This window comes from Thunnus albacares, chromosome 1 (assembly GCF_914725855.1).
Source record: "Thunnus albacares chromosome 1, fThuAlb1.1, whole genome shotgun sequence".
NCBI lineage: Eukaryota > Metazoa > Chordata > Actinopteri > Scombriformes > Scombridae > Thunnus > Thunnus albacares.
The window spans coordinates 17,249,588-17,271,946 of record NC_058106.1 but is presented as its reverse complement, the minus strand read 5'-3'; the positions used below and the strand labels follow the sequence as shown (position 1 = coordinate 17,271,946).

General features: G+C 40.7%; 1 protein-coding gene across 3 annotated transcripts; it reads right to left on the bottom strand.

Moving 5' to 3' along the window:
- Positions 1–222: 222 nt before the first annotated feature.
- Positions 223–21,177, bottom strand: fam120b (family with sequence similarity 120B). Of its 3 annotated transcripts, XM_044346783.1 has the most exons (16): positions 20,992–21,177; positions 20,809–20,880; positions 16,443–16,562; positions 14,459–14,649; positions 13,934–14,067; positions 13,716–13,838; positions 13,181–13,372; positions 12,312–12,570; positions 12,024–12,207; positions 11,577–11,678; positions 11,006–11,178; positions 8,747–8,839; positions 5,557–5,763; positions 5,275–5,395; positions 814–1,105; positions 223–719 (listed from the first exon to the last, which is right to left on the bottom strand). In XM_044346783.1, exons 3-16 carry the CDS (start codon positions 16,558–16,560, stop codon positions 689–691), a joined length of 2,220 nt encoding a protein of 739 aa, XP_044202718.1. In that variant the 5' UTR covers positions 16,561–16,562; positions 20,809–20,880; positions 20,992–21,177; the 3' UTR covers positions 223–688. The 3 variants fall into 3 exon arrangements, with proteins under 3 accessions (XP_044202718.1, XP_044202710.1, XP_044202728.1); XM_044346775.1 differs by lacking the exons at positions 20,809–20,880; positions 20,992–21,177 and adding an exon at positions 16,866–16,954; XM_044346793.1 differs by lacking the exons at positions 20,809–20,880; positions 20,992–21,177 and adding an exon at positions 16,730–16,837.
- Positions 21,178–22,359: the final 1,182 nt, after the last annotated feature.

Genomic DNA, 22,359 nt, shown 5'->3' with positions numbered 1-22,359 from the left:
GAGTCCATTACTGACAACTTTCTTTTGTATCTGAATAAACAGAAACTTCGGTTGCTTTACTTAATTTTTGACATGTCATTCATGACTCCTGGTATCAGATTATAGAAGTGTATAAATCTCTGGTGCTGCTGTCCTGTTTCAGCCGATATTCGATACCAGCATGACTGTTTCTCTAGTTAAAACCATTACTTTAAAAGGATTATGGCACTGGATACACACAGCTCTTAAGATCTTTGCTTTTTATTGTGAAAGATAAGAGGAAAAAACAGGCTTGAGGATTAACCATTAATCCACTTCTCAGTGCATGTTTGAAGTGGGTCGTTGTGTTTGTTTGGTGGGTTCTCCTTCGTACAGTTCATTTCTGTCACAGTGAGAAATGTAGTCTCCCTGAGATGAAGGAGGAGGCTTGTGACTGACTTAAAACGATGAACAAAAAGACAAATTTAGGGTTAAAACTAGCAAATGACACAAAGTATTCTTAATCTCTTCTTTCTGCCTCCTCTTAATCCCCATTTTTCTATCTACTGCATCCGTTAGACAAACATTATTCTTGACGGGTAATTCACTAATCAGTTTGTTCAGAGAAATTTGATTCCTTCACTCCTTTCATCAGGTCCTTCCCATCCTCTTAACTCCTCAAGTCCTCCCCTCTAATCCTCTACTCCTCTCCTCTCTGTCAGGGTCGAGTTTATGTTCCGGGACCAGGAGGCTGCGACCATCTGAGGAGAGAGGAGAGAGAAGAAACATGACATTATACAACACATAAGAACAGGAGAAACATGAGAGAAGAACAGAAAAGGGTACTGGTGTTACCTCGGAGCCAGCTGGTATCTCCCTCTGCTGCGATACGATCTGCCTCTGGACTGTTTCGGAGGAGGATTCGTGCTCTGGAGACCTCCATCATTGCAGTAAGGATAAGACTGAGGGTGAAAATGTTGACCTCCTCTCATCCCTCGTCCTCTGTGTCCTCCTCTCTCCCACATGCGCTCTTGGTTTTCATATCCACCTTGGTCTTGTCTTGATTCTCCTCTCTCCCTCCAACCTCCTCCACTTCGATGACCTCCTGTCATCTCCCTCCAGCTCTCGCCGCCACCTGAAGACCAACCTAAAAGTGAGAAAAGTAATATTTAAAGGCCCTGAAAAATGATTTTATCAACCAGATTCTTTCAATAAGCAATAACTCCTACATCAACACACTCTTTCAGCTGGAATTACCTCAAATTTGGCTATTTTTTTATGAGAGGTTTCTGTATTTCTGTTTTTTTTTTAGACAGCGAGACGTCAAGAGAGGAAAGAGAGAGAATTGCAACAAAGATCCCCAGTTGGAGTCAAAGCAGGAACGCTGTGGTTTATAGTCGACATCTTAACCTCTACATCTTGGGTGCAACCCGAGTGTTGACTCCTTAATGAACTAACTAAGGATGTTTTTTTGTCTGAGCTGTGACTTTGATTGCCACTTTTTAGCCATGAATATTTAATGTTAAAGAGAAAAAAAATCACATTTGAACCAGGTTTTTAGAGGTGATATTAATATAACTATCACTTGGATTCAGTTTCTCAGTCTCAGGTACACAGCGTCCATCCATAAGATGTTTTTCTGCTGAATTATAGATCACCTTTTCATGTTTGAAAATGAACTTTGATGGAATCCATAAGTGATAAATTATGTTTGATACTTCAGCACTGACTTTTCAATCAACAATCTTGGTTAAATGCCCCATTCCATGATGCAATGCAAAAAGTATTGCAATTGTTCCCTCGTCTTTTATACACACACACACAGCTTGCCTTTTAAGTCTGTCCACAATCATTTCAAGGCTACCCGCACGGAAAAGCAAAAAACAAAACAATCACAGAGGACATATGCAGTCATTGAGTCTGACAAACGTCGCCAGTGTTGAAAGCTGAATTATTCAAAGAAAGAAAAAAAGTCTCATGAAGCTGGATGCCATCAGATCTCCTTGTCAAACTGTCATGTAAACTAAGATGAAACAGATTTTTGTATTGTTTTCATCCAAAATGATGTTTTAGATTATTGTAGTTGGTAACATTTGCTCAATTATGGGTCATAAAAATGAGCGAAATGTTTCTTGACTCCTGTTTAACCGCTGCACCAAATTCAGAAACGCCCCTGATGTACTTTTCACTTAAGGAGATTTGACAGATGTGGCAGATTTTTAGCCAATTACAAAGTGCTTGAAATAAGACATCAAGTCCAACTTTAGATCTCACCAGAAGGGAGCTCTAGCCTTCAAGGCCAAATCAGGCCGCCATCCTACCATCAACCCACTGACTGAGTGTGAAAATGCAGAAAAAAAGCAGATGAAAGCATGCCATGCGTAAGCCAGCGATGTGTCAAGCAGACCACAAGCACCCAGGTCTATTTCTGTCGTTGTTATGTCTTTTGGAAAATTCAAGATTTAGATTCAGATTAAACCAAAAGAGGGAGGCAAATAAGATTAGAGAGATTAGATTTCTATGATAGAGTAAACAGTTAATTTATCGGAGGACAGATTAGAGGTACATCACCGCTCTCAGTCAGAGCAGAGTAAAATATACTCCACAAAAAAATGTGAGTAAATCTGAAAATGAGGTTGTTTTCATTTACTTTGTGTCTTTTTTGGACAGAAATAAACTGTAGAGACATGGGAGAGCAACTACACTGGATTCACTGTTCAAGTGTAATTGCGAGGGCAGGCAGGCAGAGGAGATATTTGCTGAGGAGACTAAACATCAGGCCTGATTCCAAACAAAAACCAAACCGGGCCCTCAACGATACCACATAGCGCCACCACTACTCTCACGCACACACACATACTCTCTCTCTGTCTCTCTCTCTCTCTCTCTCTCTCTCACACACACATACACACACACACACACACACTCCGTATCCCCCACAGTTCTGTAGTAATGATTGCTGTCTACGTCTGGCAGAAATGAAACACTGAGGTATAAAGAGTGTATAGCCTTCCATCTATAAAACCAGAAACATCCTCATGAGACCCACAGGGGTTGACTTGGGCAAAAAGCAGACAGTTCGGCGCAAATCGAAGACTCTGCGCCAACATGGCATGCAGTCGCTTTTTAGAAACAGTTGATATAAAAGGTTTATAAGTCACTGGGTTGAATAGAAACTACGGGTTCACATTTCATGAGCTACTGCTGACTCGTCCTCGCTGATTGACCACTGAGCAGGATGGAGTCTGTAAACTACAGACAAGTCTTGTACCGACAGGGAGCAGGGCTTTGCTTAAATGATAAATCTGGTGATGTTCTATATTTTTCTTATTGTCAGCAAATCCTGTGTGAAGACTGGAGCTGAAACAGTTAGTTTATCGATTGATTATTGAATCCAGTGAAAATAAATCTGCAACTATTTCGGTAACTGATTAATTGTTTAAGAAATCTTTTTAGCGAAAGAGCCAAAAATTCACTGGTTCCAGCTTCTTAAATGTGGATGTTTGCTGCTTGTCTCTGGTAACAAATTGAATTTCTTTGGGTTTTGGACTGTCAGTTGAATTAAAAAAGGCATTTGAAGCCGTCAACTTAGACTACGCAATCTTGTGATGGGCAATTTTCAGTATTTTCTGAAATCCTGTAGCTGAAACCTGATATAGTGTATTCCTCTGCACTGTAGAACTTCATTTCTGTCCAAAAATGATTAAAAACACATCAGTGACTAAGACTGTTGCACTAAGTGACATGTTCCTTCACTACAGTGAACATGGGCACTGTCATTTATTCTGAGTCAATCCAACACACACTGTTCTGCTGCCATAAATACTAGTCAGTACACCAAATCTGCATCCTGAGAAAGTACCAAGCAAATACACAATTCACTCCTTTCTGAGTAACTTTTGCTAAAAACTACAGCGTCCAGCTATTTTAGGAAATTACTGAGCCTTTTTTCTAGAAATGAAAATATATATTTGTGACTGTTTCTTAAGATTTACAACTTCAGTAGAAACCAGTTTGTTTGGAGCTGAGAGGGACTGAAGGTAGAGTCATTGGAAAGTATTGAGAGACAGACTTGTGGAGGGATTTGCTGATAGTAAGAAAAATATAGAATATCCTGCACACTACAGCGAAGACCTTTGTACAGTATATTGACAGGCGACATGACCAGTTCAGTAGGTGTGTTAGATGGTGAAGACTGCATGTATCTCCAGTCTGAACTCTGAAGGCTCAGAGAACAACAGCAAAACATGAAAAGGGGAATCAAAAGAGGGGGAGAGGGAAGGACGGAGAAAATAAAAGGATGAAGAGTAAAACAGAGGGGAACAACTGAGGGGAAGGGGAGCAGAAAGAGGGGAGAGACAGAGAGAGAAGCCTGTAATCAGTTAGTCTTGTTGTGTGTCTTAAAATAGAGCTCTCCCAGCCTATAAACAGAAACCTACTATTACTAGCGCACTGACAAAGCAAGTCTCGGATCCAAACGTGCACGTGTGCGTGTGTGCACACACAGCGTGGTATGTGTTAAGGCCACAGCACACATGGAGCTCGTTACAGCACGGCCCTCTGGGTAATGTGGTTCTGTGAGGGGCACCAGAGAACTACAACCACAGATCAACTGTCAGATTAAAATGGTACTTCTCCATTTGGCTCCAGGAGTATTTTCATCAGTTTTTTTTTTTATATGAGCTACAGTGTGTTTCTGCCATTCAGATCACTGGATTCTCTTCAGTTCTCTGAGCTCTGGCCAGTGTTGAATAACAAAGACTGGCTCCAAAAAATAAAAACTGAACTACTGGAGCCTTAAAAATAATAGAAACATCATTACTCTGCTGTTATGATGTTTCTCTTGGCATTTTTCTTTTGTACTGCATAGTTCACAGTATAGATAACGACAGGAAACATAGGAAGAGAGAAAGTCATGACATGCAATAAAGGTCCCAAGCAGGAATTGCACCGAGGTTATTGTGGTTATATGGTCTGTATCTTAACCACTAGTCCACCAGGGCGCCCTAGAGACACCATAAAATTTCTTAATTCAGGTCAAAATGTTTTTCTCTCTCTGACCTTTATTTAACCGGGACAGTCTCAAGATCAAACACTCTTTCTTCAAAGAGCCCTCGCCAAAATGGCAGCATAATTATGCTACCCGGAACAACGGAGAACCGTAAATTGTTTCGGATAAATATATACGAGCAGCGACCCACAGAACAAATAATGGCTCACAAACACCAGACACGAGCGGGAGGAGAGAGTTCACTTGGCAGGTGGCTGAAGTGGTCAGTGGGTGATGTGTATCAGTCGGTCAGTCAGATATCTCACCTGTGTGTCTGTCTCTGTATCTGGCTTCTGGGCTGGGTCTGGACTGCAGGACTCTGCTTCTCCTCCTGCAAGCCTCTGTAAGTTTCTCTCTCAGGTGGAGAAACAGAGACAGACAGGAAGACTGGAAGGAGAGGCAGACAGTAACTCACTTAACTTACTCATGATTAAGACACATGACTCAAAATCATCTTATTCATGTATGATAGAATAGACAGAAGACAACTTTGTCACTTTTCTCTCTGACACACACATTCCCCTTTTTGTTTTTCTGTCTCCACTCACATCGCTGTCCAACAGCACAGTGTCTTCTGCGCCGCTGTGTGACAGCAGGTACTTTGAGTGGAACAGCCGTCCGTCGAAGCTGTGCCAAGGCAGCAGGGCAGCGCTGGGCAGCGGGCAGCCGCTGGCAGAGTTTGCACCCAGCAGGTGGCTCAGTCCTCGAACATAGAGCGATCCCAGCTGCACTGCCCGACTGGAGAGGACAGGAAGCTGAGAGCCAAGAAAGAAAGAAGTTTGGGGTTCACATTTGGTTGGTAGCACATCTTTATTACGAGGCCTGGCGCTTTGTTGTATCTTCTGTCACAAATTGTTGGACTTTAAATTTGCAGATGACACAGCAGCAGCAGCAGTAGCAGTGACTCTTCTGAGCTGCCAGCAAGTCACACTTCACTCCACCACATGTGACAATAAATTCCTTCACCTCAAATTTTCACAAACTAAAAAACAGATCCTCAGTCCACCACAGTAACGGACCACACAGCCAGTCACTGCATTGTCCATGGAGTGAGACCAGTTTACAAATATAATCAATAAATGTACACTATTATTACAAGGTATGTATCTTGATTTGATTAAAAAAAACTTAACTCAAGATGCACATGCTGGCTTTTTTCCTGAGCTTTAAACAAAATGCATCATTTTGATGACAAAGTGGCAATATCATCATACTATTCATATTAATAGAGCTTGAATTGAGACATAATGTTTGAGGCATTAATGGTAATTTTGACTTCAATCAACACTCTACAAATATCAGCATCATTGAAAGAGCTCTGCTGTAGAAAACCATCTGTTTCTTCAATATGCTCAGTGTCACCACTTGGAACACATTTCTTAAACTTCTATTCACAGCTGCTGAAATAATTGGTGTTTCCCAACACAAATTTGCACAACATCATCTGCTCAGCACTGACACATAAATAACAGAGCTATAAAAGAGTCAGACCACCCACTTCACGTCACCTCACGTCACTTTACTCTACGCTAGCTAGCTATCTAACTAGCTATCTTTAGCTGACAGAAGTGATCAGCTGTGTTAGTATGAGTTGATTGATAAAAGGAAAGGAAACTGTTAATGGCCATAAAGGGGAGGAACAGAGAGAAGAAACTGGATGAGATCGACAAATAAAAAGAGGATGATATACAAGCTTAAAGTAATGACAGCAGTCGCTAACAGCAGGCAGCTGTTCTCCGTGTGTGTGTGTGTGCTATCTGCTCTCACCTGTTCTCTGGAAGATAGCACTGATAACAGTGATTACGTGTACACACACACACACACACTCTCACATACAGCCCTGCCTGCCACCTGCTTCCAGTCAAACACAGCTTCACCTTCTGAAAACAATGAACCACTGGACAGAGACACAAAAGCCTGACGGTGCACACAAACAAACCAACACAAAGAGAGAGAGAGAGAGAGAAAAAGATAAAGAGCAACGTGAAGAAAGACTGAGAAAGAGAAAGTGGTCGAGTGTAAAAAGTAGTAGAATATGAGTACACACAACGTGAGAGAAAGACAAAAGACAGAAACACAGACGCACAAGAATTTGTGTGTGTGTGTGTCCAGCGGGGCGGAGTGTGTTTGATGTAAATAGATCTGTGTGGTGAGCGTCAGACAGGCGACTGTCGCCAGCACACTCTCTCTGTCACACACACACACACACACCACAATCACAGTCCCATGGGGAGGAATGTTGCAACAAAACCAACGCATCCCAAAACCTCCCCACAACCCCTTTCCCCTAAACACACACAAATAAATGTTGTGACTCATTTTCACTCAGTTGAGCACACACACACACACACACACACACACACACACACACATATACACAGCATTCTAATAAATTAACTTTAATTTTTAAAAAACTATTTTGCGCATTTTGGTGGAATAAAAAGGCAGATTTTCAATTTGTACTGTGATATCCTGATGTGTGGACGTTGCTCTTGTATATATGTGAATCTGTATCTCTCTGCAGGTTCTACACACACACGCATGTGCAAATGAAAACACAATCAAAAACCTAAAATTGACAGTTTGATAACCCACATCTCAGTGCATATGTGCGTATATCATGTGTTTTATATATGTGTCACTCAGTTGACTCCCCTCTTGCAGCACTGAACTTCTCCCAGACAGGATATTCAAATCAACGCCCAGCCCTAATTATTGTGTAGAAAACAGACGAGCAGCAAAAATACAAATTACTAGACGTAAGTATGGTAATTAAGCAGTAAAAATAAATGGGGCTACAACAAGGCAGCAAGCAGCACGGCCATTTTCCCAGAGAATGGAAAAGCAAAGCTGACTCTCTGATTCTGGTAACTGGGAGCTCACAAGTCTCATCAGCTGAGTTCACCGTGAGAAGACAGAAGTATCGGTGCCTCACTGGTTTCAGTCACCGTGCTGTCTAGATCAGGGCTGCGACTAATGATTATTTTCATTATCGATTAATCAGTTATTTCTTCTGAATAACTGATTAATCATTTTTCAAATATGTCAAAATGTTCATCAAAAGTTCCCGGAGCTCAGGTTGATGTCTTCAAATTGCTTGTTTTGATAAATCAAACCCAAAGAAATTCTAATTACAATTAAATCACTTGATTATATTTATTTAACCATCAGCTATTATTGAAAACATCTGTTTTAAAAGTCACATATGCTCTTTAATAAATTACATCAGTGATGTTTTCTAACACAGAAATTCTTTCAATCTGTTTAACCACATCAACACTGAGGTTGTGTTTGTACAAATATGTGAAGGTCTCATTATTTTAGCCTTTATTTTTAAAAAAATCTGGACATTTATCCATGTTCATATTGAAATATAAAGAATTTGGTGAAAATCATATTTGAAAAGCCTATAATACAAAAATACCATCACACAGTTAAACCAAAATTGTTTGTTTGTTTGTTTTCTTCAACACACTCTCATTCAGCAGCTTAACTGTGTTTTCTCTCCATTTTTCTCTTCACTTTCTAATTACTGGAATCATTTTCTGAGCTGTACTGTAAACAGCAGAGAACACAACATTTTTTTGGTGCACTAGGACATAAAAATGAGGTGAAAATTACAAAAAAGAAATCTGGTTGTCTTACAAAATCTGGCTATGATTGATTGAAATCACTAAAAATAAAAGAATGATTGACCTTGTTTACAGTATGTGTTGTGTGTTTGTGCTTGTAGCTGACCTTGATCTGTTGAAGCTCCTGAGGGGATTTTAGTCTCAGACATACAGCCTGACTCAGGTAAGCATCCACGTCCTCTAAAGACAGAGCTGGTACCTGGACACACACAAATACACAAACACACAAGCACAAGCGCGCACACACACACACACACACACACACACACACACACAGAGGCAAATATATGGTTAGCCAATTCAATCACATCCCAGTGTGTCTTCTATGTGGGTCAGTTTGTTTTGTCTGCTCTCTGCGCAACAATTCAACAGAGAAAGAAACAATGCTGACTGCAGAAACAAGGCTGCCCAGTTGTGTGTTCAAAACAAACAAACCCTGAAGCTATTTAAATAGAAGAGTGGCGAGTGAATGTGAATGCAGCAGTGATCAGACAACAACAGCTACTGTTGTCTGTCAGCCTGTCTGCTCATCTTTGATTGTCTACTCGTCTAACGGTCCATCTAACAAGCTGCTCTTCAGCCTGTCTGTTGGTCCTTCGTCCATTTAAACAACCGGTTAAAAGTGTCCGTCTGACAGTTTGTCCAAAAATCTGTCTGGAAGCTGCAGTTATCTAATTTGCCTTTAAGCTAATAGTGTACTCAATTGTAATGAGTGTTTAATCAAACAAATTTATCAGGTACATTGATTTAAAGAAAAGGTGGTCATTTCATAAGTCATTTCACAATTTTTCTTTTGAATGGCGAATAGATTTGTTTGATTAAAACACTTCTGGTAGCCTACTGGTAGCTAAAACATCTTAAAGCAGGGAAGGATAATGTGAATGCTCATCATTCATTCACTTATTCATTTTAGAGAACAAGCATCAGAAAGCAGGAACTGTCATCCTTTTTTTCAAATGAGATTTACAGAAGGAGACAGCACTAACATTGTAAAAAGAAATCTAAAGAAACTAAGCAAACACATTTTATACATTTCCCAACACAAAGATGTTTCAGTTAAAGCACTCTTGTTAAATATGCAAAGAAAGTCAAAACGTCTGAAAGCTCAAGACAATATTTTCATTCACATTTCCTTTTCAAATTGTTCATAGCGAAGTTGATTAAATGAGGATAAACTCTAAGTATAATTTTTGTTTATCTTCAGCAAAATGACGCATGTACTTTTGTCCAAGTGATCCTGTGATCTCTGTTGTTTTGGAGTTCAGATGACGTCCATGCAAAACGCACAAAAGCAAAAGCTCTTTTTTCACATACTCTGAAAAGCAATCATGAGGCGTTACATAAGGATTACACACATCAAAAATGTTTATAGCTTAAAATTTACGCCCAAAATAAAAACAGAAATGTAGTGAGGCGAATTAAGAAATGGCTCTGTTCAAAGCCCTCGGGTGGTTATCAGAGCAGTTGTTGACGTAAGAGCTGCAGCTGCAAAGACCGGTGTCTGTGGCTAAACTGGGCACTCAGTGGGTGATAATGGTTACCATCAAGCCATGACAAAACAACACAGAACAGACCGTCAACAAGAGATGTTTAACTTCGCATCACATGTTGACAAAAGAGCAGAATAATTGTTGTATATGTGTTATAGATGCTAATCCCAAATCAAAAGCTGACTTGTATGTTTAAGTGTCACCAAATAACATTTGGTCTTTCATTTTCTGTTTACATAAATCACCAAGTATAGCTTTACTCCACATATGCTGCCATTATCTTGGCTGAAATGCCTAAATACAAACTGAATGCATTGTATTCAACCGTTTCATTTAACAGCTTAACTTATTCATTGGTGCCGAAGCAAAACACGCAGCTGGGCAAATGAAAACCAAAAGAGAGACATATCAAACACAGTGGAGACGTCATCATTTTCAACCTGCCCGTTACTAACGATGTTTTCATGCTTTCTGCAACTGGAACATCAAATATCACTCAAAAGAAGGTTGTGCACGTGAAATAAGTACTAGTAACTTCAGAGAAAATCACTTGTATGTCTTTTCAATTAAAATAAAATAAAACTAAATTAATTTGCCATTTGTGATTGTTTTTATACATTTATAAGTTAGAGGAAATAAGTCTAATAATCAAAACATTTGACTGAATGTACAAATCTTTGATTGGGGTTGTGAATCCGCCTTACTCATCTTTATGAAGACTTTAGAAAAAGTGTGTCCACCTTTTCCTGTTTAATTAATGTGACTTTGGTTCAATAAATGCTCTCCTCAGCATTCATTTGAATTTGACTTATGACATCTGTTTTCTTTCATCATTACGTGCTAAAATATATCAAACCATAAAAAGTTAACATTACCTGGAGGGCTATGTAGGTGACTAGACAGAGAGCAGCCAGGAGAGAGTCTTCCACAGCTCCATACAACTCAGAGAACTCCTGGCAGTCAAAAATTGAAAAGAAGGACACCAGACGAAGAGTAGAAATGTCAGGACCAGTGCCGAACCACAACAAGTCCAGACTGGGCTGATGGCCTACAAATTCAGACACAGACACAATACTTTGGTGTTTGGCCTTGAAAACACTAACATGACCAGATGTCTGTAATGTGTTAAACATATTAAGCTTGATTTCACTGTCTTTTCCATCCAGAGGCAAATATTCTGAAACCACTTGCTCATTAGAGAGGGATACATCATTCCAGGGAAACCACATGACTACTTTTGTTGCTCGTTACCTGGAGCATTGTAAACTTGCAGAGCACTACCCAAAACTGGAACAGTTTATCATCATCCGAACAAGGGAAATTATATAAAAAGACCTTATTTCCTCATTTTCTTAACTTGCATCAGCTGGCCTAACTAGAGTTAAATCCTAACCTGAGCCTAAGAATACAGAGACTAGTATATTGAGAAACCAGCAGGTACAGTACATGGGAGGCTAACTGGGACGGGATGGACCAAGTCAGGTTCCTTCAGAGGGTTTCCAGGGTAGACAAACCATTCCCTGATTGCTGGAGGTTCAACGATGCTGTCTGAAAACACACACATAACAGTCAAGGTAACATTTAGTTTGACTTCTCCTCGCTGCACAACAAAAAAAGGTGACAACACAAACTCCACTGCCAAGTGTGTATTTCCTCCGAAGTGTGCATATATGTGTATGTCCATGTGTATGTGAACAGTCTGCAGGGCTTGTATGCCATCAACTGAAATTTACTTTCTCCTCAGCAGTGTATGTTTACATTTACATGTGTGTTGTGATTTTCTGACTGTGCATACGGGGTTTCCAGAATGTGTGTGTCAGCATGTGTGCGTTTATGTCAACAAACGTTTGTGTATGAGTGTGTGTGACCCGTCCTGTATGTCTGCTGTCCTACCATCACGCCTGTGCAGCAGCAGCAGACTGTAGATGTGTTGTCTGCAGGACTTGTAGACGAGGGCCTGAGGCAGCAGTTCATTGTCCTCTTCATCCTCCAGACTGTTGCTACATTCAACCACTCCCTCACACACAACATTGTAAACCATGAAACCCTCTGCCGCTACATGCTTCTCTCTACACGCCTGGAGAAAACCACAAAGAAAGACATATTTAGCCAATCTGGCATTTGGCACTCTCTCAAAACAGAAGAGATTTCAACAACACACGTATGTGGTACAGAACATACCTTTAATATTTCTGGACTGACATATTTCTCAAAGGCGGAGGGAAAGCTGTCATCCCGCTGAAAAGCTTCCTGTTCAGGCAGTAAGTAGGAGCGAACGCCCCTCTCCAGGAGCTCTCTGTCTGGATCTGACAAGTTCAGAGACTGAGGAATAAGTCTGGACTCTTCTTCCTCCCTGCCCCACAAAGAACTCACAAGCTGGGATACAGCTAGCACCATCTGCCCCCGAGGAGCTCCAGAGAGCGGAGCAGGATGCATTTCCCTGGGAGACAGAAGACTTAGCTTTACTGTGAATTCAACAGAAGTTCTCATCAGATCTTTAACCAACTTGGCTCACCGTCACATTAAGCTGAGATCAGTGATTTTAGTCAGCAGAGTGCAGACCGAAGTAAACAACTGTGGTTTAGCAACTCCTTATTTCCTAAACTATGAAAAATGAAGACAGAGCACAAAGCTGACTTAAGTACTACACAGATCATAAACAGATAAGTTAAAGTATTCTGATTAAGGCTATCAAAAACAATTTTTGTTTTGTTTGAAACAAGTTCTCAGAAAATGATTTCAGTCAGCTATTTTTGGTTGAGCACCCAAGCAGCAGGAAAACAAACACACACACACACACACACACACACACACATATATATATATGTATATGTATATGTATGTATATATGTATGTGTATATGTATATATATATATGTAGTATAGGGCACATGGTGTCCGTATTATTATACCTAAAGGTATTAAATGATGAACGTGATGAATCTACATGGAAGGTAAGAGGAATTACATTTTTAATTAAATATTCAGAGATTACATTATTACAATTACACAATATTAATATTGAGCAAATCAAACCAAAACCTCAGACACCTGTATGTTGCCATGGCATTGTTCCTGATGTGCTGCATCCGCTCCTCTGACACCACATCGTTTCCTAGGAGACATGCCAGCAGTGGTAGCTGGGTAACAGACAGTCCAATGGCTCGGCAGAGCCTCTGTCGGTCGTATAGGATAGTGGTGAGACTTTCTATCCGCAGATTTGCCACTGACAAGTAAGGAGCACTTCAAAAGACAAAATTACACATTTGGATCAGGAATTTTATCCACATTTTATCAATCTAATTTAATTAGTTTTCCATGACTTATCAATGTTATGAAGTACCACAATCTATAATCAAATTCAGCACTTGAGCTGTAAGTAGTAAGTAGGATAAGTCATTCTGCAGGTAACTCAGTTCTACAGGGTTTAAGTATTTGACTGTATAATTTAACAGGTGATGCAGATTTACCGTAACAGAGATCAGAGTTCTGATCCCTAAAGAAGGACACTCTTCAGTTTTGGTAACAGCTTGCTTTTACTTATTCTGATTTAAAAAGACATTATAACGTAATAACTTTAACAAACCTGTCATATATGAGGAAGTCTGTGTCCTGTCCCAGAATGCCCATGCTGCCATGACGACAGGCATATCTGGCGATCTCATAGTCAGCCTCCTGCACTGTGGAAAACACTTCCTGACCCAGCGACCTGCAAGCAATAATGAAATCTATAATAAGAAGAAATTAATATTGAGCAACATTATTAGAGACAATTAACACCAATAACAAGAACCAAAATTTGACCTGAGGGCAAAGGGTGTGAATGTTGCCAGGCCAGAAGGAAGAACGAAGAGATTTCCACCAGGCTGCTCTCCATGTGCCTTAATGTGACGAAATACCTTACACACCTCCCCGTTTACTCTGCGTCTCCTCTTCACCTGTAGACGGGAAAAGATGTTGTTTGTATACAAGAGATTGTGAATGTAATCTCACAAGACTAGCTGCGTAAAATCTACTAATTCAAAGGTCACTATGTTAAATCACAGGGTATGACTTCACTTTGCTTTGTGCTATTCAAGTGGGCAAGAAGATACGGAAAAACATGACCAAAATGTTAGAGCTGGCATGTTCTCAAGGACATCAAGTAGGCACCTTATATTAAAGGTGAAATACAATCGAGATATCTTAATCTGCTTAATCTGCTTAAAGAAAGAACTCTGTAACTGAAGACAGAAATGGGCTGACAGTCTTTCAGTAGACACAATTTAAAGGCGTGTTAAATACAACAATCTAAATATGTATGCTTAAAGAAAGTGTTTCTTTCCTCACCCACTCCCGCCTCTTCTTCTCTTCAACCACTCCATCAAAGAAGAAGACCAGTCTAATACCTGCTGAGGTGAAGCTCTCCACCCAGCTCTTCAGGGCGTCCATGTACTCCCTCCACTGCCCCCCACACACCCAGTCCTTACATGAGTACCAGTGGCGCAGGCAGGCCATACCATCCACAATGAGTGTAGGACCTACAGTACATGAGAGTTAAATACAAATGTGGGCTTGCATGTTAACCCACTCTGAGCCAGCGAACATCCCATAAATTACTTCATCAATTCAATCAATTCAACAAATGAGCTAAACAAAGTGCAGCTGATCAAACTTCTTTTTTTTTCCTTAAAGGATAGGTTCACAGTTTTTCAAGTCTGTCTTGAAACAACAGTCAGGTGTCCAAATAAACACTGAAAGAGGTTTTCCTCTGTTCATACTGCTGCTTCAGCAGTCTGAGTTAGTCATATCAGATGGATATCTGCCACATTTACAGTCTTTATAGCATCATATTCCTTCTTTGTGTTTCCCTGTTGAGCTGCTGTGGAAGTATAGTAACAAAAAGAGGGACTTTGACACTAAAAAGGCTGTAACGTTGAAAGATGTCTATTTGATTTGACTAATTTGGATGACTGAAGCTTCATATTACCTTCAGATAAACATTGTAAGTGCATTATGAAGGGATCTTCTAACAGTCAGTATGAACAGGATGAAAGATTATGGCAAGAAAAAACTATTTCAGTGTTAGACTTGAAAAATTGTGAACCTGTCCTTTAATGTTGGGCCGCTAGCCCTGCCTCTCAATGTTTCACTTTGATCTGCATCCATGTTAGCACAACTTTAATCTATCAAACTACTACAATCACTGATGTATGTCTGTCTGTTATCAACAGCAGGGTTGGTCCTTTTACCCATATCATTGCCATGCAAATGTGATTTCCAGGCTTATAATTAGGAATACTGGATGTAAAGTGGTGGTAAATATTACCACTATTGATAAGAATCAGAATCTGTTTATTAGCCAAGTGTGCAAGCATACAAACAATGTGTCTTAGCGTTTGCTCCAACAAATGCAACATAGAATAATAAAAATAGAACAAGAGTAAGGTAATAATAATAATGAAATAAACAAAGTAGTACCAAAAGTAAATGAAAACAGAATAGAAAAGTAATAGTTTTGAAATGGGATATAAAACTTGAAACGAAATACTGACTGTACAAAGGAAATATGGACTGTGCTACGAACCAAGAAGTGATGACAAGTGCAAAAATTTAATGTGTCATGTGCAATAAATACTTAATTATGTGACAGTCGAGGTTGAATGCAATGTACAATGTACAAAGTCCAGTTTGATTAAATATATTAAAGTGACCAATGCTGGGATTGAATGAGGGCTGTGAAATGTAAAGTCCAGTTTGATAACAGCACAGTTGTTTAGAAGAGCAACAGCTTCTGGGAAGAAGCTGTTCCTGTGTCTGCTGGTGGATGACGTTTTTATGGCTCTCAGTCTTTTTCCTGAGGGGAGAGGTTCAAAGAGTCTGTGTCCAGGGAGATGCTATTTTAGAAAATATATATGTATATATAAATTACTGCTGCTGATCACCAAAAGTAATATTTAAGTATAAATTCGAAATATACTCAGAAGTGCTGATGTGTATGATGTAAATTACTATGACCGGCTTACGATACACAAGATGTAGATATACAGATTTACATTTGTGCCATTGATGCAGTGTGTTATATAAAGTGACGTTGCGATGAGTAAACAGTTTAACATTGACTAACAGTTATAAGCACATGTAAAGAGTAATGTTATAATATTAATAGTACAAGGCATACAAACACTGGTAGTCAGTTGAATGTAGTATATACCTGTATTTGTACAGTAGAGATTAAACTGCTTGAGGTAAACACATTCATTCATATCAGCTTGATCAATATCCTCCCCAGTTTTTTGAAAAGTACAATCAGTTTTCACAGAAGAAACTCAACTGGTAGTGTGATCTGTGGTTTGGGCAGCATGCTGTCTGGCCATCTCTCTCAGGTTCACAGTCACACAGGCCTCTGGACAGCAGCAGTCCACAAACTGCTGAAGACCTTTCACTCCCATATCTACAGAAACAGAAATAGAGAGACAGGGTGAGACAACGACACAGACTCGTTCATTATAAACTTTTTAAGGTGGCAGGATGCTAAATGATGCCAGAATATTGTGTTTGCTCCCTCATATCTTTCCTATCACCCTCTGTTTGGTTATTCAGTTTTCAGTGAGAACAAACCTCAATGCTAACAGCTAAACTCATTGATTCCTGCACAGCTCCGGGTCTCGCCGTTGCAAACCATCACGTTATGTATTAAGTTGTGTGTGCAAATACATTTACTACCAAATATTGTTTTACACAGCTAACAACTTACTTTAAATTCTCGGTATAATCGAGCGGCTTGTATCCTGGTTGTGTTCATGGGTTGTTATGCAAATTACTTCCTGTCATCTACGCGTGGCGTCATCACGTTGCAAAACAAAACACACGTGCTGGTAGGCGCATGGAGTCCACCCATGGATGTATTATAATACCACTACTACTACTGCTACTATTAGTAATAATAATAATAATAATAATAATAATAATAATAATAATAATAATAATAATAATAATAATAATAATAATAATAATAATAATAATAATAACAATAATAATATAATACATCTTATGATACATCCATGAGCCACCACAACCATCATCTTAGGTTATATATAATAGTAGTCTCAGGAAGTCATCTTAGTGATTCATTCAAATATAAGACTACGAGGACCAAAAATAAAACATTTACTGTTAATATAAGTTTTAATGTTTAATCATACTGCTGTAATTAAAAAATAAACACCTTAATATGGCATGAATAAGAATGGACCATTGAAGTTTTGTAGGCTCAGTCTTCCCATAAACTCTCCAGGCCAGGATCAGAGACTGGCTAATTGCTCTCTGGGCTCTCCTGGAGAATGGGGGCTCTTCTCTTTTCTGGAGTCACAAGCTATTAGGTCTACATTCAACACAAAGCACCCCCGTCCCTTCCACTCTATTGTCTGAGCTAAATAAAGAAAGGGACATATGCTGGCTGTCAGTCCAGCTGTCAGCATCTGTCGTTCCTCAGCCAGATGCTCTGTGGACTGGGAAGACAATCCACCCCTCCCAGTCAACTGATCTTCAAGGAGAGGAGGAGCTGTGTTGTAAATCTGCCTCCTGTGTGTGCACCGGAAAGTTATGGCCACTGGACTCATGAAGACCACATTTTGGCCAACATATTTGGGCCATGTTTCCCAATAGCAGCTATGGCTAAAATGACCATACTTCCATTGTTTAGCCTTAAGAATGCTTCTAGGAAACAGCTGCCCTGGATGTGTGCAGATGTTGAATCAACAGCTGCAATACCTATTCTTCTCTTCGCCCACTTGTCTTATAGCTACAGATTTATGTTTAAAACTGATGAACTGAGGAGCTGGAGGTGATTTCTCAGATTTAGGTCTATGTCGCTATCCTCATAATAAGACTGAATTACGTAAACAACAACACTGTACATAGCACAAAAACATGGCAGACACTTCAACACAATACACACTAAAAATCAAATCGTGACCAAGTGATTTTTAGTATGTAACAATACAAGACAAAAAAGAGGCATGAGAGGGTCAGAACAGATGATAATAACTTTATAACGTATCCAAGCACATAGTGGCACATACTGTACTGTAGGTAGATTATTGTGTGTTATACAGTTATGAGGTAGGTACTGAAGAAAAAGGGTGTTGTTTTCTAGAGTGGAGCCGCACTTGATGGATAATTTAGGTCTATCTTCCAATTTACCAGCCACCACCACCTCGCTACTGTTACTGACATTAAAATAAATGCTGTGTGATATGTAAGTGTAGAGAGTTCATCCAGGAGTGACGTGGTTGGACAAAGGGGGATAGCCTGCTCATGACCGCCGACCAAAAGTATCATTCTTAGAGCCAGAAAGCATGAAAATAATCCTCTATTGTTTGTGGGCAGCGAAGACATTAAGCTAGTTAGTTTCTGACTTGCATTATCAGGGTTTTGAACTGAAAGTGTTGGAAATTCATTGTGTTTTCACTTTAGTTGAATTGCTGAATAAAATCATAGATGTGGGCGTCAATTTAGATGTCTGTAACCAGGCTATCATGTTGCATATCAAAATGAAAATGTGCCCACAAATGTGCTCACTAGTGATAGATACATAAAAACACGAATATACTGTTGTATGTAGCAACATATACATCCATGTCCCTTCATATATCCTCTTTATGTGGACACAAATAACTAATAGTAGGAAGGAGCATGTGTGATCAGCAGGAGCCGTTGCCTCCTTCTCCTCCTCCTCCTCCTCCTCCTCCTCCTCCTCCTCCTCCACCCCTCCCCTCTCCTGACCAAAGCTTGACTCAGGAGAAACAGAGGCAGATGTTCCAGGAGCACACGACTGCCCTCAGCCCTACCCCCCAGCACCTCCCATTTGTACTGGATCAGCAGTTAACCCCCGGAAAGAATTGACCATACAAGCACACACACACACATACAAAGAACACCGCTGCCCAAATCTGTACTGGCTCAACAGTTGTCCGACTGAATGAACAACACACACACACACACACACACACACACATATACGCACCAAGTGCTGTCCAAATCCCCTCAGTGTCCCTGATAGTAGCCACCCTGGGGTCAGGCCTGGTGTCAGCGTCCAGGGTCTCTCTGGGCAGCTGGCCTGGCTAATCCTGCTGCTGGAGGCCACTGGTTCTCAAACTAAAGGCCAAGGACCCCCAGGGGGCCACAGGGCAGGGATCTCAGGGAGCAGGGAGAGTGTGATTTGTTCAAAATACAGGGGTTGTTGTTTGTTTGTTTGCTTGTTTTGGTTTCAAATCAAACATTATGCTCCGGACGTCTCATGGGAATTTCAAATTCTGTGTTCGTCACGGGTCATCATCATCTTCAAAAGCAGATTCACCATGTGGCGAAGCACTGTTAAAACCTACAGAACTTTATTTAAACTCCAATCAAAAATGATTGTTAATCTTCCTACTATTTTCTTGATGAATCAATGAATAGCCTATAGGATATCAGTCTATAAATGTTGAATCAGCAAATTACTTGTTTAGTGCGACAGTCCAAAATACAAAAATGTAATATCACAAAAGACAAATAAAAGCAGAAAATCCTCACATTTGAGAAGCTAAAACTAAGTAAAGTTGCCGATTAATTTTCTGTCAATTCACTTATTGATGAGGCCTAACTGACTAATAGTTTAAGCTCTTCTCAATGTAAACAAACTTAAATGAAGCACTGGAAAATACAGAATATCTGATGTCCAAGTGGAAAAAATGTTTTCATCTAGTGTTGAAACCAATGAAGGTAACATTCAAAAGGAATATTGAAGATATTGAAGCTCAAAAGGTAAAAATACCTCATCTTATTACAGATTATGTCCATATTTTTCCACTAAATGGACCCTCTGTCTTTCATAAAATGGTAAACAATGACTCACACAGGACCACCAAACCATAACACAGGTGTAATTTAAGTTTGTGTCTCACATTCAGGCTAACAGGTGGCATAAGCTGCTACATTCCTGACTGGGATGGTAGGTATAGGCGGCCCCGGGTCTTTGTGGCTCTGATTGGGAAGGGGGGCACGTGAGTCTCAAGTTTCTGACATCACAGTGTTGTTGTTGCTGGGGGAGTCTGATCCATCAAGCCACACGACTCTCCTTTTATCATTATAATCAGCACAGGAAAGATCCTCAACACATCAGGATCTGCACCTGCACCTATCTATCTATCTATCTATCTCTCTATCTATCCATCTATCCATCTATCTATCTATCTGCTCCTCTCAACATGATGTGATGGAACGAATGCATGAATCCAATAAATTTGACTAGCTCAGGGGCTTCAACTAATTGAATATTGGTCTCTATTCAGCCGTACTAAAACTCTTTCAGCCCAGGCACAAATTAAACATTTAATTGAGCACCAGAGCTAATTAAAACATACCAGTTCTCCTGCCGTGCATGTGGGAACCTGCAGCATAGAAGGAGTTACATTTGTTCTGGCTCAAATTGAATGATCCAGAGTTGTGCCTCTTTCCAGCTCCCTGTGAACTTTGATTGCTATAACTGACCAGACCAAAGGCTGCCATGCTATGTGCAATGGTTAGTGTGTGTCCAGTGTGTGTGTGTGTTGATGTGATGGTGATGATGTGGAGGTTCCCACGACGGCCATCCATCCATTTCTTGGCACGCACACAAACACACACACACACACACTGGCCATATGGCCACCTCATACCCGTTGCATGCCTCCACTGTGATTTGGCCCAGGAACCCACCGAGCAACTAGTAGCTTCACCTACAAAGGCTTCTAGTTTGGAAATGACAGAATGGAGAGAAATAAAAGAGATGACAGTCTGCAGAAGCAGATTCACTGAGACACACAGAAGAAGACAGAAAGAGAGAAATGAAGAGACTTTACATAGGTAGAGATGAGGGAAGCCATTTGGTAGGTTGGTTGGTGTTGTGGTGTTTGGTGAGCAGATGGCCGGGGCTCGAGGAGGGGCGTGTCTTGTCCTCGCGACCCTTCACAAATCACACGGCTCTCCCCCGAGGGGCTCGCGACTCGCCGTTCAATAAGAATCAATGGGAATTACTTCGCGAGAGAAAGGGATGAATGGGCGGCGGGGCGCGAGACCTCTCCCTTTGTTGTCCCCCTGCGTGTCACAGAGCTCCTGGTCACACACACACACACACACACACACACACACACACACGCACACACACACACGATCACGCGCACACACGCAGACACATACACACATAGACAATAGGAAAGCACTTCAGTTAAACAATCGACCTCCAGTTAAACAATTTTTTAACCTCATACACGCGCATGCGCACGTACGCACACATGCACACACACAAACACACACGCACAATGATCAGAGGGGAGGAGTTCCTACTTTCTGCTGTTTCCTTTAATACACAATTAGAGAATCTCGTGGCATAAATTATGTTTTAGGGAAAAATGTCGTCTTGATGCTGGTGAACGAGGTGTGTGTTTGTGTGTGTGTGTGTGTGTGTGTGTGGGGGGGGGGGGGGGGGGGGGGGGGGGGGGGGTTACTTTCCATCTCACCATGCCTTTCAGTCACGCTTTGCTGGCGTAATCGGAAAATGTGTGCCAAGTCATGGTGATGAATGACTGATAGTATATTGGCCTAATACAGAGAGGGAGAGAAAGAGCACAGGGCACCTCTGAAAGTCGGGATGAGTGTTAATAAAAGGCTTCGAGAGAGGGATTTTACGCCACGCCACATAGGAGCATTGTCGGCTATTGAGAAGGGGGCTGAAATCAACTGGTTAAATGAAATGAGCAGCGTCCTATAGCTAAACACACATACGGGTATCTCGAAAGACCGTGGCAGCCAAGGATAATAGTGTTAAAGCTTAAGGTTAAGGTCCTTCAATCGGCCTCAAAGAGTGTAAAGAGCACATCATGGACACGCAGACACATTAGGCAAAGGCCTCTCATTTATCTGTACTCTGACCCAGAGAGGAATTACAGCCAACTTGTTGGTCACCAAACTGTCTCCAGTGACACCAGGTGTAAAACACAGCAAGGCACAAATGAGCACAGTGAATCATCAGTTTATGAGGATAATATGGATTGAAGGTTTATCCGCAGTAATAAAGTTGTGCGCTGTGAATGAAGGCCTTGTTTTGGGACAGCAGCAGGCCAAATAATGCAAGGCAGCAGCTTCAATTAGAGTTGTTAATTAAGAACCCCCCCACCCTCCCCACGGCGTGTGTGTGTGTGTGTGTGTGTGTGTGTGTGTGTGTGTGTGTG